This window comes from Antechinus flavipes, chromosome 5 (assembly GCF_016432865.1).
Source record: "Antechinus flavipes isolate AdamAnt ecotype Samford, QLD, Australia chromosome 5, AdamAnt_v2, whole genome shotgun sequence".
NCBI lineage: Eukaryota > Metazoa > Chordata > Mammalia > Dasyuromorphia > Dasyuridae > Antechinus > Antechinus flavipes.
This window is the reverse complement of record NC_067402.1, coordinates 270,098,491-270,118,120: the sequence shown is the minus strand read 5'-3', so window position 1 is coordinate 270,118,120 and position 19,630 is coordinate 270,098,491. Positions and strand designations below refer to the sequence as shown.

The 19,630-nt window shown below is 36.7% G+C and overlaps 1 protein-coding gene across 1 annotated transcript in view; it reads right to left on the bottom strand.

Moving 5' to 3' along the window:
- Positions 1–19,630, bottom strand: part of CFAP54 (cilia and flagella associated protein 54) — a 340,765-nt gene that overhangs the window by 276,559 nt on the left and 44,576 nt on the right. The window contains exons 9-14 of the mRNA XM_052001234.1: positions 17,800–17,998; positions 15,029–15,231; positions 14,767–14,935; positions 12,045–12,130; positions 10,220–10,354; positions 8,463–8,613 (exon numbers count right to left, since the gene is read on the bottom strand). Of these exons, the coding sequence (XP_051857194.1) occupies positions 8,463–8,613; positions 10,220–10,354; positions 12,045–12,130; positions 14,767–14,935; positions 15,029–15,231; positions 17,800–17,998 (943 nt within the window). The remainder of the gene's footprint in view (positions 1–8,462; positions 8,614–10,219; positions 10,355–12,044; positions 12,131–14,766; positions 14,936–15,028; positions 15,232–17,799; positions 17,999–19,630) is intronic.

Sequence of the window (19,630 nt, the reverse complement as noted above, 5' to 3'; positions counted from 1 at the left end):
TAGTTTCCAATCCAACAATAAAATGCAAGCAATCCATCTCCATGTTACAGTATAAAGAGTATTGGCATAAATCTGAAGGCCTGGTTCAAATCCTGCTACCTGTGTGACCCTGACTTGATCAGGTCCTGATCCTGAGCCTCAGTTGCCTAATCTGTAAAATTATCGATAGGACTTGGACTCTGAGATCCCTTGTAGTTCTCAATCTGTGAATCTTATGATTTTGCAAGTGATACTCTGTATCTTTGAATGCAGCCTCACGATTATATCTTTACAAAACAGTAAATGCAGCCTACAAAATCATAGTATGAAAAATGTATTTTAATTATGATCTTTTTCCATTTTCAGCAATTTAAAATTTCAGTGACCCAGCAGATCCTTGTTAAGCCTGTCCTGGCATTCAGCATTTGCAAAGCATTTCCTTCTGCTCTAGGGGGTGGTCTGTGGGGAATGAGAAATGGACTTAGAATCAAGATCCTGATCTTTCTATCACTTACTCCCTATGTGATCCTGGCAAGTATCTACTTTTCTGAACCTCAGTTTTCCAAATCTATAAAATGGGAGAGCTAGACTAGGTGATTTTTAAGGCTTCAATGACTCTTCCTGACTTTGTAGCAGCAGGTAACAATCTGTTTCAAGGATTGGGTGCATTCCTACTCACCTTTATCAAGCAGACAAAAATGAGGTAAGAAAAACAATATATTTGTTTTCACTCAACTGATGGAACCAAGTCCGTGTTCCAAAATTTTTAGGAAAGGAGAGGTCATGCTTAAGAACTAAAAGAGGTCAAAGGCTTACAAGCCTTCAGATATACACCTGCTTTTTTTTTTTTTTTCTTGCTGAGGCAATTGAGGTTAAGTGACTTGCCCAGGCTCACACAGATGGGAAGTGTTAAGTGTCTGAGGCCAAATTTGAACTCAGGTCCTCCTGACTTCAGGGCTGGTGCTCTATCCACTGCACCACCTAGCTGCCCCTACACCTGCTTTCTTAAAGAAGAAAATTGGAAGATGCTGGATATGAAGAATGGTAAATATTTTCTCCAAAAAAGTAACTATGTCCTAAGATGAAATGCTTAGTGATGTGAGATTCATTATTCAATAAGCTTTCTACATGTATCAAATCATTCATTAGTTACATCAGAATAGAGGAAAAACCTCAAATACTTCAATAGCCAGTGAGTTATCAGAAGATTCATGGATTCTAAATAAGAGACAAGCTGAAAAAGTATCTGGGCAGGACCATGCCCACAAGGAAGGAATCTATCTGGAGACTATATGATCACCAGGATTCATTTTAAAGATGCCCTTAAAGCTTCACAAAAAGAAAAGAGGGCAAAGCTCTCATGGTACTAATCTGTAGATTATTTTGAAAAAATATATACTGATTCAATATAACAAAACACACATGAAGATTCACTTCTGGCAAGGAGTCTTTCATGCATATTTAAAGATCACTGAAATCAGATATAATCACAAGGATAGATTTATTGAATGGGTCTCTGAATTTTTAATAACATGCAAGGCACAAAAATGGTAAACAAATGCTTGCCAGAGATATTCACCATTGTCAGGAAGGAGGTCCAGAAAGAGACTAAAAGGAAAAGGAGTTATTATAAATGGTGAAGACCTACACATGATCCCATCTGAGATGACATTATTCTGATTGCAGAAGTACTACTGCTCTCCTGAATGTGAGTCTACCAATCCATCCAGGAAAAACCAAATGCAGAGTGCACATTGGTCAGAGGGCTTTTCCCCATCCTTCAGCACTACTTAGTCTCAAAGAAGGAAAGGATGAAGTGGGGGAAGGGAAGGGAAGGAACAGGAGACAGGAAAAGAAAGGAGAGGAAGTGGTGGCCAGGAAGGAAGCCGATCAGCACCATTTGTACATTAGAAAAAGCTGAAAAACTCAAAGGTCACAAAATCCTAAGACTACCCAGACTTGAGTAAAGGTCTTTAAGGGGCATGGTACAAAATAGAAAATGCATAATTTTATGGATAAGTTAATTCTGTTTCTTAAAGGATCTGAGTATTTCATGCTCTCATACATTTTGTAGAAATTGCTTGGGAAATGTTCTTTGATTGCTATAAATAGAGCAGATCACAAATCTCACACAAGTACCCACATTGCAGAAATATTGTTGCCAATTCTTCCACCCTAGCTACAAATGGAACCAACTATTCTGGAATTATGGGAATAGTGACTCAAGCATATATACCCTTTGACTCAAAAATTGACTCCTAATACCCCGAGTGATCAAAAATAAAAGTTCCACTTATGCCAAAATATTTACAGCAGCACTGTGTGAAATGTAAATAAAGCACAGACCAGGGGATGGTGAAACACATTATGGCATATGAATGTAATACCATAAGAAATAATGGACACGGACTGCAGAAAAGCATCAGAAGATTTATACAAGCTGATGCAAAGTGAAGTGAGTAAAATTAACAAAATTATGTTCCCAATAACCCAAACAATGTAAAGGGAAAATTTAATTATAAAACCAAAACTGAAAATTAAGAATTGAAAATGACCAAACTTCACACAAAGAAGAGATATTTAATAGTACCCTACCTGTACACCAATAATGGAACACTTCAAAGGACATCAGATTTTTTCAAATCATTTATTTTGCTAAAATGATATTTTCCTCTTTTTTATTCTGTTACAAGAGATAACTCTCTGGTGTTGTATATAGATATACATAATGGAAAATATAAGTGATATAAAAACAATACCAATACAATGTGTCTTTTTAAAGAATTTTCTCCATATGACGTTGACCCTTTATGTGATATTTTGAAAATACAAGACTACCATCCAAACATTTTCATCTAAATGGAATACCCCAGAGAGTCAGCAGACTTTTGCTTTCTGTTAGTTATATCAAAAACTAGTTTGTGGTCATAGCCACATATTATAATATGACAAAACAATGTTATTATATAGTATATAATATTAGGTTATAATATTATCATGTAATATATAATACTGGTCAACATTATGCTCATCATGTTGTTTTTTTAATCTGGGGCCTATGAATAGATTTCAGGATGCCCATTTACTGAAATGGGAAAAATTTATTTTCATTAACCTTTGGCTTTCTTTGTAATCTTCTGCATTATATCTTATGCCTTAAAAAATAAACATGATTCTGAGAAAAGGCTCACATGCTTTACCAGACTCTGCCAAAGGGATCCTGGACACCAAAAAAGGTTAAGATCCCCTGCTCTAGTGACCTTTAAGTGGGTATGTTTTAAAGCAAAGGACTCCTCCACAACATTTTGAGTGGTTAACTGACAGACATCAAAGAGATAATTGCCTCTTTTTGGAAAAAAACAGAAAAACAGAAAGTTCAATCTGAGCAAATCATCAGGTGATTTTTAAAAATTCCTCCAGTATTTGAAGAAGCTTAGTAGTATACTGGACCCAGAGAAAAAGTATTTCCAATCAGCCTTACATGATGTTAAAAAATCCAAATTGATGAACACATTCCACAAATGGAAAGAATAAAATAAGAAAACAGTAGCTTCCATTAATGTCTCAGCTTTATAGGATGAGATGTTCCCACTTAATTTACTTGAAAAAAATTATGTATAATCTTGGCCCACTTTTTGAAACAAAAACAGCTTTTAGATGTTAAACCTTTTGAAATTTATGATCCAGGACTGAATTTAGTCACATTAAAAAGCTTCTGTTTCCACAAATAAAATTCTTCTCCCAAAGCCAAGAAGCTTAAGGTATTAAATGTTATTTCAGGGATGCTGACCATTGATCCTTTTCTTATACAAAGTTATATTTATTTTAAATGGACCTTGTTCTGTCTGTTTTCTTATTTTGTTTTTTCAACATTTTCTCAGTCTCTCACTTGTACTTTGTCTAGTCATTAAAGGAAACAGTATGCAACACTTAAGATATGTTGAGAAAGTTAATATGGTTTAGGATTTCTTATGTCTGAGCTACTTTAAAAATTAATTTGAATTAATTCTGTTTGTCTCTATAGCCATCTCTTAAATAGACATATTAACTGAGAAATGGAAATGTCATGAAAAACAAAATACATAAAAACAAAGCCTTATACTAGAGATGCAAGAAAGAGCAAGCTCTCACCTGTTTACTGCATCACTGCCTCATAATGGAAGCAGAAAAAAAGCCATAAGGAATGCATTTTAAACTCATCAATTTTTCTAAATCAATTATAGTTTTCTAATAGTTATTTTGAATCAAGGTTATTTAAGTTATTACTTTTCCACTGCAATTGGCCATTAAACGTTGACTATTTGATTAAAATGTATATTGCCTAGATTATGACAAACAGTTAAATAGGAAACATATTGAGTTATTTTATTTCAAATGAACAATGAGCTAGTACAGAATGGAATAAGGCAGCAAATTTCATTAAAAAATTATGCATCATTGTCTATTATCAAAGCTGCTCTTTCATATTCCAAAATTCTCTTCCTTTCCTTTTGTTCTCCCCTTTCCTCCCCACCCCTCTCTTCTCCCTTACATATGTGTGTATGTGTGTGTATACACATACATATATAGGTATAGATATAGATATGTCTATATAGATATGTAAATATATAGAGAGATACATTTATACATACATGTGGGCATATTTGTAAAGAATATAATACAAAATCTATATATTTAAGGATGAATACTCTGATGATGTCATGTGGCTGAGAATCATAAATATCCATAATTTTACTCCCCAAAAAATCAAATTTTTAAAGATGGCCCAAAGAGCAATGGAGAAATAAATAATGGGTATAATTGGGTATAGAACATTACCAATTGTTGATGATTGAGCAAGTCAAATGTAATGAAATAATATCAAGAAAATGTATGATTAAAAAAAAAAAAAAACTAAGTGCCACACCGGTAGTCATGAAAGGTTAAAGATCTCCAACATATTAGGGAAATCCTCTGTGGAAGACCCCAGCCAAGACATACCTAGGATGAAATTAAAATACGTGGGTATTCTCTGCCAGTAAAACTATTAATATCAGTGAACTCACAGATTCTTCAAGATATGACTTTAAAATGGTCCTTTGCTACTGTCAGTGATCTATTTTTACACTATTTATTGAGTGCACTCTATGTACAAAATCCTGACCTGTGTATCCCAACATCATGATGTCGTTTTGGGCCTCTTCAAGCACAAAGGATAAACAACACTACCTGATTAGCAACTGATAGAAGTATCTCATTTTCTCCCTTCCTAAATTGTAAGCTACCTAATCTTGTTTATATATCTTTTTTAACCCATCTTGAATTGAGGACATTACCATGTATAACAGGGCCTAAACAAATAAGCAAATGTTTCTTGACTTGAATTGGATTTAGCAAATATGGTAGAATTTATATATCTAAGTGAGGAAAAAGTCACTTCTATAAACACAGAAAGATACCATTTTATAAATATTAAAAGCCAACTATTTTAATTCAATATCATAAACACATTTTTGGAATCATAAGACCTAGTTTTCAGTTTCAGATATACCACTTATGTGTCATATGATCATAAAGCAAGTCACTTGACCTTTAGGCTTGGTTTTTTCATCTACTAATAATTATATTTATTTTAACTGATTCGAGGTTATCGTAAATATTTTTATAAATTGTAAAGAATGATATAAATGTAAATTATTATTATTATTATTGTTCAGGACCTGCTTTATGCAAGGCATATTTGCTTTTGGTCCTTGGAATACAGGGTATTATTCCTGAAGCAACTGGGTGAGACAGACAGAAAAAAAAAACAGTTAAGAAGTATTTAGATGTGGATTTTTAAGAAAGGAGTTGATATTGATATAAATAGAAAAAAAACAGGAGCCTTTCTTCTCAGAAATAAGCTATCAAAGAATATAGTTATCAACAATCTTAGGAAATAAGGCTTCAAAAATCATTAATAATTTAAAAAGCCTATTAAAATAACTAGGATTATTCTAGAGAGCAACTTGGAATTATGCTCAAAAAGTTAACAAACTGTGCTTACCCTTTGATCCAGCAGTGTTACTACTGGGCTTATATCCCAAAAAGATACTAAAGAAGGGAAAGGGACCTGTATGTGCCAAAATGTTTGTGGCAGCCCTGTTTGTAGTGGCCAGAAACTGGAAACTAAGTGGATGCTCATAAAATGGAGAATGGTAAATTGTGGTATATGAATGCTATGGAATATTATTGTTCTGTAAGAAATGACCACCAGGATGAATACAGAGATGCTTGGAAAGACTTACATGAACTAATGCTGAGTGAAATGAGCAGAACCAGGAGATCATTATACACTTCGACAACAATATTGTATGAGGATGTATTCTGATGGAAGTGGATTTCTTTGACAAAGAGAATTTGATCAATGATGGACAGAAGCAGCTACACCCAAAGAAGGAACACTGGGAAATGAATGTGAACTGTTTGCATTTTTGTTTTTCTTCCCAGGTTATTTTTACCTTCTGAATCCAATTCTCCCTATGCAACAAGAGAACTGTTTGATTCTGCACACATATATGGCATCTAGGATATACTCTAACATATTTAACATGTATAAAACTGCCTGCCATCTAGGGAAAGGGGTGGAGAGAGGCAAGGGAAAAATCAAAACAGAAGTGAGTGCAAGGGATAATGTTGTAAAAAATTACCCATGCATGTGTATTGTCAATAAAAAGTTATAATAAAAAATGTTTAAAGTTTTAAAAAAATTAGGATTTCACCTTATGTCTATTAGATTGGCAAAGATTACAAAAGGTGATGAGAAATTATCAATCTAAAGAATTCAAAGAAATTCAGGAAGACACATATGAGTTGATAAGAAATAAAGTAAGCAGAAGCAGGAAGAAATTTATGCAATAACTCTTAAGAGTTTAAGAAAATGTTATTGTAGTACAATAAAGGAAAATAATGCTGAAAGATTTCAAGATACAGATCAACCCAGTGATCAACTAAGGATTTAGATAGTAAAGCAGGCTCCCACCTCTCATAACAAATGTGTTGAACTTGTGCTCCAGAATGAAACACCAGGTGCTCAACTTGAATTGATCTATTTTGCTTAACTTTACTGGAAAGAAAGTTCTATTGATGGGCATGGTTGATGGGTAGAAATTAGGAAACCCATCATGAATATATCACAAAAGAAATAAAGGAAGATTACATTTTAAAAATAAAAAATTTACATGTGGTCAAATTAACTGAAATGTGATCTATAAAAAGGATAGCACAGTTGGCCCCCAAAACCCTATGCTCCCCCTTATTATAAAATATTCTTTTTTGGCATGTAAACTCTTTCCCAGGTGGACATCAGCCAGGTTTCCTGCATTTGTTATACAGTAGTCCTTCCAGGCAAATGTTCCCCTTATCTCCACTCCTCTTAAACACTCCCTTTCTTTAAGAGCTACTTCTACTATCAAGCTTTTCTTCACATACTCCTCTCTACTCATTCTCCTTGTATTTGTTTAATAGATATTTTCTTATTTTTAAAGATATTTTCTATTTCACACATGGTGATCCTTGGTAAAATATAAGGCAAAGACTTTTTATCTTTGAATGAAAGACAAGCCATCTACTATGGGATCTACCATATAGCAGGCATTTAATAAATATTTCTTGATCAGCTTATGGAAAACTATATCATATGTATAATCCTAAAAGAGAATAAGGGATGAAAGGACACTGAAAAAAACCCACAGGTTTCTAGAAATCATCAATGGTTTCCTCTTTTGCACCTAGTGACTAGGACCAGGATACTGTGCACAGTAGGTGCTAATTAACATTTGTGGCTTTGAATGGGGAAGAAGTTACCTTGTCATGCATTCCCCATATCAGCCTCTGAGTGGCGCTACTAGACCAGGACAGCTTGTCTTGTCTTGGTGAAGGTAAGGAAGAAAAGGGGGGAAAGGGAATGGAAAAGCTTTAGGGAAGGTAAAGGTGAAGAGAGGGGCAGGTTAGTTCCTATACATGGGAATGTTCACAAATTGTGTGCTTGTGTCTTAAGAGATAATGTGACATGTGAGTGCAACACACATTGAGGATGCTTATGAAGTTCATTTTCTAAAGGATTTTCAAAAATTCCCTTGCAATATATTGTGGATACTTGAAAAAAATAAAAATAAAAAGATTGAGTAAGCAAAGAAAAACTTCAGCCCTTTCAACCACTCATATTGTCACGAATTCCAAAATGAATAATATATTTACTGCTCTCATTTTATAACTTGGTTTTGTAATTGAAGCCCCCAGCCATAACTAGTAATAGTTATTGTTTATGCAGAATGTTCCACAGGCACTGTCTCCTTTGATCTTCACAAAAACCTTCTTATTACCCTTATTTAAGTATCTGATGCTGAAAAATGTTTCGCCCAGGATCCCACCACTCTTAAGTGTCAAGGGACAGTAAATGCCTTGATTTCATTCCCACGCTCATTTATCCAAATGATCCTCAATTATCTCCTCTGATACTTTACCTGAACATTTTTTAAATTTTTTTGCTGGATTTCCTAAAGACTCCAATATTTCACTTAGTCTTAATGCAACTTCAGCCACAATCACAGGGTTGAGATATTCCAAGTGACAAATATGAATCATTTCATTTATCTGCCAAAGCAGATGAACCCACTAAAGGAAAAAAAACAGAGAACAAAAACTTTTTTTAAATAAATCAAGTCTAAGCAACATGGATTATCCTTTGTTTAGTGGTTCACACAGAAGTACACAACTGAGACAGACTAGTCCTGAGATTTCATTAGTATAGACAGTTCCCAGGAAAGGAAAGTCCTTCCATCAATGCACCTTGGCCCATTCTGAGCAATTTCTAGTCTTTCTTACAAAATTGCTTAGAGCATGAGCTTAGAGTTTAAGTGACCTGCCCAGAGACACACAGCCAGAAATAAACCTATAGTAGAAACAACTCCAAATTTCTTGGAACAAGGTAGAATGGATGAATATCAGGAGTGCTTATCCTACAGCTAATAAAGGGCAAGCTAAGATTTTTGCTTGCAAGACACAAGATGGTACAAAAGGCATAGTAGCAATTCCTCCACCACCAATGCAGGCAAATTAATAATGACTTGGCCTCCAAGCAACCTCAGATTCCCAACTTTAACTGGCTTCAAGACTACATGAAAATTAGCTATTATAGTTTCCTTCTAATCCTCTGATACAGCTCAGGGGAATGGTTCCAATTCCTTTCCCCTCGTCTGAATTCTCTCTTGACAATAATCTAATGTATTATTGGGAAACAAGCCGGAAACTTGGTATTTGGATCCCTGTGTTCTCTATTATCCAGTCCCTTCATGGATTTATCTCGGTTGATATGATCTGAGGAACAGGCTTTTTTCATGTTTTGAAAATGCTTTATGTCTCCAATTAAGAAAAAAATAAATAAAAGGAGTGAGAGACATACAAACCAAAGATCACTCAGCATTACGGTTAAGAATACATTGTCTTAACAGACACACATGATCTAAATTTGAAGTGTTAGCCAAAATGGATGACTGGCTGATCCTTCAACTCAATATTCCTCCTCCAACTTTCCATGTAGAAAAACAAAGTGAGGTATTGGAAAGGGTCCAAGATTTAGAAATGCAATCATGCCTCTGTACCTTACCCACTGGTGTGAGTTTAGGCAGACCCCTCAATCTCTTGAGACCTCAGTTTCCTTATCAGTGAAACAGGGTGAAAAGTTATATTAAATGGTTTCTGAAGTCCCTTTCAGGTCCTAGGACAAAGTTTATCATCCAGATTTTTCAGAATCCTTGCCTTGCCCCTTCCTCTATGACACCTGTGAGGATCCCTTGAACTTGTTGGAAGTGGCCATTCCTTCCTAAAAGTAAGTTTCGTCCACTATCCCTCCACACTCCTCCCTTCCCAATAGAAGGTTAAGCTCCCTGAGAGCAGGAACGGTTTCATTTTTGTCTTGTATGCTTCAGATTGTATCTTTATACATCAAAAAAACTTAAAAAATGATTTGGCATCAAAATGAATTGAATTTTTTAGACTTTAAGTTCCTTGAAGATGGCCATGATTTTTTTGTCTTTCTTCGTTTCCCTACAGCTCAATCTAATGCCTGGCACACAGTAAGTACTTCATAAATACTTGATGATGATTGGATTACATATCAAAAATATACCCTTTAGTTTTGAGATGTGAATTTTATCCTAAATTATGTATCACGAACTATAATCACATCAAGAAAACAATAGAAAAAAAAAAAAAGAAATACCTTGCTAGCTTTGACTTTCTGGACAAACTTGTAATAGTCCATTTTAAACGAATAGATTCGCTGGATTCCCATTTTGCATTTCTGCCACAGGAACATAATCAGATCAACAATGATCTCATTATCAGGTTGAACTTGCTGAAAAGGAGTATTAAAGGAATAAGTTGATGAGTCCCAAACACTTTCCAACAACAACAATAACAACAACTACAAAGAATAAACTAAATTTGAATGCTCAATAGAATTTTCCCTTTTTTATTTCTTCTGGAAAATCCAAAAGGTTGAGAAAAAAAACAACAACAACAGGGGTAGTAGGAGAAATAGGTAGGATAGGGGTGGAAGGTGGAATTTTTTTTAATTGATTATTTCAAGAGAATACAGAAAACCATCCTCTTTCCATTTCTTTTACTGGGGCCTGATAACAATAGTTCCATATATTGAACATTTTGCATGCATTATCTCATTTGTCCTTACAGCAACACTAGAAGGGAGATGATATGCTTAGCTTATTCCCATTTTATAGATGAGGACAATGAGCCTCAAAGGATTTCAGTGGTTTGTCCAAGATCATACAATTAATACAGTTTTTTGGCAAAGCAATTGATTTAAGGGACTTGCCCAATTCAAAGCTTCATTTGAACTCAGGTCCTCCTGATTCCAGGGCCAGGGCTAAATCCATCATGTCATCTAGTTGCCCTTACTAATACATTTTTGAGGCAGGATTCAAATCCAGACCTTTATAACTCCAAAAGCAATGTGTTATGCCATATTGTTGCTTGCATGACTCACAAAAACCATTATATATCACTGGGTACTTAATAAAAATTATTTGACTCAGTTATAGATGAATTCCTTAAGATAAGTTATATATTCTTTTAATCCAAAAGAGGAAAAGAAATACCAGCATATGTAAACTACTTATAATCTGCAAGATATTATGAATTTTCTCATAAAATTATCAAGGGAGAATAACATTAGAGGGAAGAAAAATTATTTGAAAACCTCATGCTTCTCTAAGCCTGATTTCTCATCCTTATTCTTTATATTATAATAACTACCATAGTTCTTTATGAAAGGAAAGAAACACCTAATTTCAAAAAGCTATCATAGGTCAAATCTTTTTGTAATAAATACTATTATAATAAAAATATGTAATAATATAATAATTAAAATGGACATTTTTTCCAAACCTCCAGTTACACTCTACTGATTTAACCAATATTGCATGTGGCTAAGTGTTTATTTTGTGAACAATTCTAATATTCCTTTCAAAGTAATCTAGTGAGATATGAACTTAAGAAGACAACACTTGAAAACAATTTATACTCAAACACAAAGCCATTTCTAAATAATTTCGACCTATGAAACAAAAAAGAATTAAATCCCCCAAACTCAAAGAATAAAAATTTAAAAAACACTTAGCTTGGTAGGCATGAGATTTTGGAAGCAAAACTAGTCAAACATACACTTATAAGATGACTAGCACAGTTTCTCTGATATTTGGAAAAGGACTCTAGAGTAGGTATGTGCCATTAATCATTAGTACTGATACTAATTATTTTATAGAGAAAACTTGGATGTAAAACTGCCCTCTATGATAAAATATATGGAAAACTATGATCAATCTAAATGTGTATTTAAAAATTTAATATACATGTTTAACCAGAAAAAATAAAACAATTTTTAAAAAGAAAATGTTTATCAAGTAATACTTGTTATTTTTAATGTTTTAAATAATGTAGAGAATGCAATATTTAGAATTTTAAAAGAGTGCCTCCATTTTTTATCATAAAACATCATGAAAAAATGTCAAAAATATTAATTTCACCTCATTAGATGAACAAGTGAAGGAATATAGCATTGATCCCAAGTGGAAAATATCATCAGAATAGCTTCCAGACAACAAGTGAGACTCTTGATTCATGAAACAGAAAAAAAAAGTTAACATAAATTTAGTATCTAAATACAAAATCATTTTAAAAAAATGTTCACAGAAAGCAAAATTGGGAATTTTCACTTTAGCTCTAAAATGCATCAAACCTGGACAGAAGCAGCTACACCCAAAGAAAGAACACTGGGAAATGAATATAAACTGTTTGCATTTTTGTTTTTCTTCCCAGATTTTTTCTACCTTCTGAATGCAATTCTCCCTGTGCAACAAGAGAACTGTTTCGGTTCTGCACACATATATTTTATCTAGGATATACTGTAACCTATTTAACATGTATAGGACTGCTTGCCATCGGAGGAAGGGGGTGGAGGGAGGGAGGGGAAAAATCGGAACAGAAGTGAGTGCAAAGAATAATGTTGTAAAAAATTACCCTGACATGGGTTCTGTCAATAAAAAGTTATTCTAAAAAAAATAAAAAGCTATAATAAAAAAATAAAATAAAATAAAATGCATCAAACCATAACAGTGACAAACTTATCTCTAGAAGATATTCTTCATTCTGCCAGTGAGCTATGCAAGTGGACTTTAATTAAAATAGATATAAGAAAATCCAAATTTATAGATAAAATAGGGAATTCCAGATGATATTTGCATTTCAAAAGAACTATATTTTTAAAAAGTTTCCCTAAAGCATTTAAATTGTGACTGAATTTTTAAAAATTAATTTTACATGCAACTTTTTAGGAACACGCCTGCCATAAAGAGTGGAAAATACTTAAGGACACCCTGTAGGTGTCAAGTACTGGTCCTCTGTCTGAGTTCAAAGCGAGAGCTGTGCCCCTTCCCCATCTTCCCTTTCTATGAGTCCACAGGAGCTCAGATCAGCCAATTGCCTTGCTCTGTAACTTCAGAGGGCACTGCTTTATCTTCTGGAGAAGGAAGAAAAGAACCAGATTTTCTTATTTACTCCCTCTAATACAAACAGCAAATAACTCTGATTGTATAACTCCAATTCCTTCATCATCATTAAGTGAAGAGGTTGAGATCTTAAGTCCTTTCCAGCTCTAACATCCTATGATCTTGGCAACTTTAAATATCTGTTGGCATCTCTTGGCAGAAGGCTATTGCCAGGTAGTCACAAGCATCTCAACAGCTTAGAGCCCACACTCCAGCACCTGGGACAGGTCTGACCTTCCATGGGATGGGCCAGTATGCCGAGGTTGGACTGAAGTCCAGAATCATCTGAACGAGATTCCTCTGGATACAGATAAAGCCTGAGAATCATCCCAGAATCTCGGTGAGAGTGCTAACAGCAAGGAATAAAAAAGGAGCAGTGAGTGACTGCTCTGCCATGTTTCTGACAGAGTAGGTAAGGAATTGGTTCACTTGGATCCAATGTGACAAAATAATTTAAAGGCATGTTATTTTGTGTCATCCCAAACGCCTGGAGTATGGAATCAAAGAATCCTAGAAGGAGAAAAAGAAAGAGAAGAGGGGGATAAAAAGGAAGAGAAAGAGAAAACATAGGAGGAGAAAAAGGGGAAGGAAGGAGAGGATGAAAACGTGTGAAGAGAAGGAGGAGGAAGAAGGGGAGGAAAGAAGAAGAGGAAAACAAAGAAGAAAGGAAAGGAATGAGAGACTGAGAAAGAGTGAAGAGAAAGAAGAGGAAGAAGGAGAGGAAACAAGAGGAAGGAGGGAAAGGATGAGAAAGAGTAAAGAGAAGGAGGAAGGAGAGAAGAAAGAGAAAGAGAATGACGGGGAAGAGAAGGAAAAAAGGAAGAGGAAGAGGAAAGAAAAGAGGAGTAAAAAAAGAAAAAGCAAAGGGAAGAGAATGAAAGAAGGATGAGAAAGGAAAGGAAGAGGAGAAGATGAGAAAGGAGAAAAGAGGAGGAGGGTAAAAGGAGGAGAGTGAAGAGAAAGAGGAAGAAGGGAAAGAGGAGAAGGAAGACAAGAAAAAAGCAAAGGAGGAAGAATAGAGGAGGAGAAAGAGCAGGAAGAGGAAAAAGGAGGAGGGGGAAAAGGAAGAGGAGGAAGAGAAGAGAAGGAGTTCTAGGAGAACTAGAATTTGTAGAACATTTTAAGGCTTTCAAAATACTACAAACAAGGGACCTCTGAGAAGGTGGCAAGTCCCTTTGGGGCATCTCCCGGTCTCCCTCCTGCCTGGAATTCCCTTCCTCTTCACCAAATTCCAGCTGAAATCCCACCTTCTGCAAGCAGCTTCTTCCCTCCGAGGCTGCCCCCTTTCACCCCTCCCAGGTGTGTGCTGTCACCCCCACAGACCATGGGCTCTCTGAGGGCAGGGGCTGTTTCTGCAGCACTTGGCGCGGGGCCTGGCACAGAGACCCATTCACAAATGCTCACTGACTGACCAGAGAGCCTTTGGCTTCCTTCTCAGAAGCAGACACACAGTTCAGCTTGCCATCCTTGGAACTCAGCCCCAGTCCCCATCACAAGCTCGCCTTTATTCTGCACGGGCTTCGGCATGTACCCGAGTCCCCCAGTTGTGTGCCCCACTCACCCTGGGCTTGACACATAGTAGGTACTTGATGAGGGCTTGTTGAGGGGCAGAACCACCCACTGCACCTTCAGCAGCACTAGCGGATCAGAACAGTCCTTGGACCCAAGTGCAAGAACCCCGACGTGTTCTAATATCACTCACCCTGAAAAGCGATCTTTTTCGTCCCACCTCGAACACCTTCCGTGGCGCTGCTGCCTCCTTCCCCACTGAAGGCCAAGCCTTTATTTCTCTTTACATTGATCAAGGGCTCCATCGCAGCCAGAAGCCTTAACTCCATCTCCATTTTCTTCGAAGCAGGATCCTTTCGACTCTTAAGAAACATTATCAGCCCCACAAACTGGTAAGTAGCTCGTCTCCCTTACCTCGCTACCATGAAACTAGGCAAAAGCACTGGATACATTACCTGGAGGAATTTGATAAACTGAACAGCAGTACAATTAAATAAATTCCATTCCTCATAGGTGAAAGATAATTTTATCATTTTCCCCGCAGCGGCTATAGAAACTCCATCTTTCCCCTCAACGACGAGTTTCAGTTGAGTAGAATTTGAATAGATTGTTCTGAAAAAGTCATACTTCCCACAGACTATGGGACCACCACTTATATCTTAAAACAGAAAAAGAAAGAAGTGAAATCAGCTGCAAATATTCTTTGAAAATTTATGTTTTCCATCCCGAGAAAGAACTAAGGAATCTGAATGCATATCAAAGTTGGTTTTTTGTTGCCAAGAAGAACCAAGTCTATCGTAGTTGACTATCATGCAATCTTTCTTAGGATTCTGTGTACAATGTTCTCCTGAGAACCATCTTTTTTATGAAGAGACCTGGATCCCATCCCTTCCCTGCTCAACAATCTTTAGGGGCTCCCCATTGCCTACCAACTCAAATTCAGACTTCTCTGCCTGATGTTCAAAGCCCTCTCACCCTGACCTTCCACTTTTATCTCATCCCCCCATCCCTAGCCCACTCTTCACCACTGCTAAACTATGTTTAGCCCTGCCTGTGAGGGCAGGGACTGGGCACCAAATGTCACTTAAAACTGCCCAGAAAACTCCTGGGTCTGTGACATTATTAATATCCCTGTACCCAGAATGTCCTCCCTTCTCTCCACTGCTTGTTGAATTTCTAATTCTCCTTTAAAATTCTACCTTAACTGCCATCTCCTTCAAGAGGCATCGCAATGGCCCAGAGGATGGAATGCTGTCCAGACTCAGATATGACTAGCCTGGCAAATCACTTAACCTCTGCCTGCTTCAGTTTCCTCATCTGTGAAATGGGGATAGTAATTACACCTACCTTTTGTTGTTCTTATAAAGATCAAAGGAACTAATATCTGGAAAGCACTTGGCACATAATGGGCAATTAGTAAGTACTTGTCTCTTTTCCCTTCCTTTTAAGTCAATATATTTTGCATCTTTCTAAATAAGTTTCTCCAATGACACTGTAGCTCAGCGTTGGGTCCCAACCCCAGTATCCCAGATTTCAAGCTCCATGAGGACGCAGTATGTATCTGCTACCACCCTCTATCTCCCCAGTATCTATCACAACACTGCACTGTGGTTAAAAATCCTTGCTAAGGGACTGAGGGAATGAGGGAATGAAGTTTCCCAGAAGAAATAGGACAGTAGTTTGAATGAATACTAGACTGAAAGGCAAACATTATGTTCTGCCTGGGATTTTCCCCAATGAATATGGGATAGATAGACAGACAGACAGAAAATTAGATTATAAAAAGAGATAGGTAGGTAAACAGACAGACAAATGGACAGATAGACGGGCAGATAGATACATAGACAGAGAGACATGATAGATAGAAACATATAGTGAGATGTATAGACAAGTAGATAGATAAACAGACGGATGAATGGACAGACAGACAAGTAGATGAATGGATGGATGGATGGATGGATGGATGAATAGATAGACAGACAGACAGATAGATACAGACAAATATAGGCAAGTAGACAGATAGACATATGGATACACAGACACAAAGACATAGATAGATATAGACAAATAGACAAGTAGATATGGATGGATAGACACACAATTAGATTATAAAAACAAGACAAGACAGATGGACAGATAGACAGAGAGATAGATTAGATAGATAATATAAGATCATAAAGATTGATAGATGGACAGATAAACAAATGGACGGATGGATAGATAGATAAGATAAATAGACAGACAGATACAGGCAGACAAATAGATATAGGCAAGTAGATAGATAGATTAGATAGATGGACAGATACACTGACACACAGACAGATACAGACAGACAAAGAGACAAGTAGATAAATGGATGGATAGACAGACAGACAATTAGATTATAAAAACAAGACAAGACAGATGGACAGATAGACAGATAGATTAGATAATATAAGATGATAAAGATTGATAGATGGACAGATAAACAAATGGACAGATGGATAGATAGATAAGATAAATAGACAGACAGATACAGGCAGACAAATAGATATAGGCAAGTAGATAGATTAGATAGATGGACAGATACACTGACACAGACAGACACAGACAGACAAATAGACAAGTAGATAAATGGATAGATAGTCAGATTGAAAAATAGACAGTTACAGACAGATGAATGGATAGATAGACAGATGGACAGATGGACAGATAGATAGATTTAATAGGAGGCATGCATGCTTTAGGGACAGCCAGGTGGTACAATGAATGGAGCTACAGCTCTAGATTCAGGATTCTGAACTCAAATCTAGTCTCAGCTGTGTGACTATGGCAAGTCACTTAACCCTGCTTGCCTCAGTTTCCCCATATATAAACTGAGTTGGAAAAAGAAATGGCAAATCATTCCAGGATCTCTGCCAAGAAAACCCCAAAAGTGGTCACAAGAGTCATCCATGACTAATGCCTTTTTTCTTTGACCATTCTTGGTGGAATAACCATGTGATACTTTTAAAATTCGGGGGGGTGGGGAGGGAATCTGTAAAGAATGCAAGAAAGCATTTTGTAACATTTGTTTAAGGGACAAAAAAAGCATTTGGCTCCCTGTTTGTAGCAGATATAGAAGATGATGCTAATGCTAATCAATAAAGGCTGAACCTCAAAGTCACGGCCCATCGAGCCCCACAATGACCCATTTCCAAAGCTCTCCACTTTCCACCACAGGATCTGATTTTGCATCTGTCTTTACCTGAGAAGAGCTCGCCTCCTGCCATGAAGAGCTCGGCATAGACTTCCCGGATCTCCAGCTCCTCTGAGATGGGCGGCCCGGTTTGCAGCACTCGCCTTCTCGGTTCTGTAATAGCTTCCAAGACAGCCAGAAATTGGGCCGAGGTGCTGTCGAACATCTCAGTCAATAACTTTTCTGTGGTAGTGCGTGGCCATTGCAGCTGGAATCAAAGGGAAGATCAAGAGGTAGAGCTAGTCCAAATCCTCTCATTTTTACTAATAAGGAGACTGCTCCCTCCTGAGCCTGTAGCTTCTCATTGACTTTCCTCAAGTCTCCAGAATTCAAAATTCTACAGCAACTGGTATTCATCCAATCATCTCCCAGGAGGGTGATGGGGCAGGGAAGGAGGGAAATAGTGGAGATGACAATTCTCAGGAGAAAATAATAGAGAACAACGATACTGTTTGAGGATGTATTCTGATGGAAGTGGATTTCTTCGATAAAGAGAGCCTTAATTGATCAAAGATGGACAGAAGCAGCTACACCCAGAGAAAGAACACTGGGAAATGAATATAAACTGCTTGCATTTTTGTTTTTCTTCCCGGGTTATTTATACCTTCTGAATTCAATTCTCCCTGTACAACAAGAAAACTGTCCGGTTCTGCACAAATATATTGTATCCAGAATATACTGTAACCTATTCAACATGTAAAGGACTGCTTGCCATCTGGGGGAGGGGTGGAGGGAGGGAGGGGAAAAATCGGAACAGAAATGAATGCAAGGGATAATGCTGTAAAAAATTACCCTGGCATGCGTTCTATCAATAAAAAGATATTAAAATTAAAAAAAAGAAAGAAAGAAAGAAAATAGTAGAGAAAAACAGCACATTTTGCTCCAGGTATCTACGTCCCACTGAGTGACATCCTGGGTAATAAACAGAAAATGTCAACCAAGGTCAGTTTGACCAGCAAGGAAACAGCACTGCTTAGCAGAATGGCGATGTTATGACTGGACAAAAACCATGGAAGAGGGGATAGGTCACATCTAAAGGGGACAGACCAGCTAGGAGGAGCAGAGGAGTCCCCAACTCAAAAAGGGGAATGCATAAATATATGAGCAGATGGATGGATAGGAAAACTTTACTGATATTAAAAGGATCAAAAATGATGCAGTTATGGGGATAGACTACCATTATTCCCCACATCCCATCCTGGTGGACAGTGGGCATGCTGCTTCCTAATGGATTAGAAAACTAGCACAGTAGTGATGAGGGGAAAGTTGCTTCCATGACAAATATTAGCTATAAATTTCCATCTTCTCAAACGAGGACAAATGATAAATTCTTGACCTGCTTTGCTGATAACTTTATCTCTCAGGAAGTAATTAATAATAAATATCTGGCATTATATAGTCCTCTAGGGTTTGCAAGGTACTTTGTATATGTTATCTGATTTAATCCTTACAATTAACTCTGAGAAATAGATGCTATTATCGTCTTCATCTCTCTACATCATTCCCACCCCCTGCTCCATTTTACAGATGAGGAAATTGAGGATGAGAGTGGTTAAGTGACAGGATCACCAAGCTAATCAATACCTGAGACAGATCTTCCTGCCTCCAAGCCCATCACTCTACTCAATACACTACCTCCTTTCCAACTTCATTGGAAATTTCAAAGAGAAATGGTATTTTTAATTATGTCCAATCCAAGAACTTTCTGAAAATATAGAGGGTCCAGAAATCATGAGAGAAAGTGATCACAATCTTCAAGTTCATAACTTCCAAGGAAGAGAATACTGGATACAATCCCAAGGCACTCCAGAGCAGGGGGTCAAACAATCAAATTGTTCTT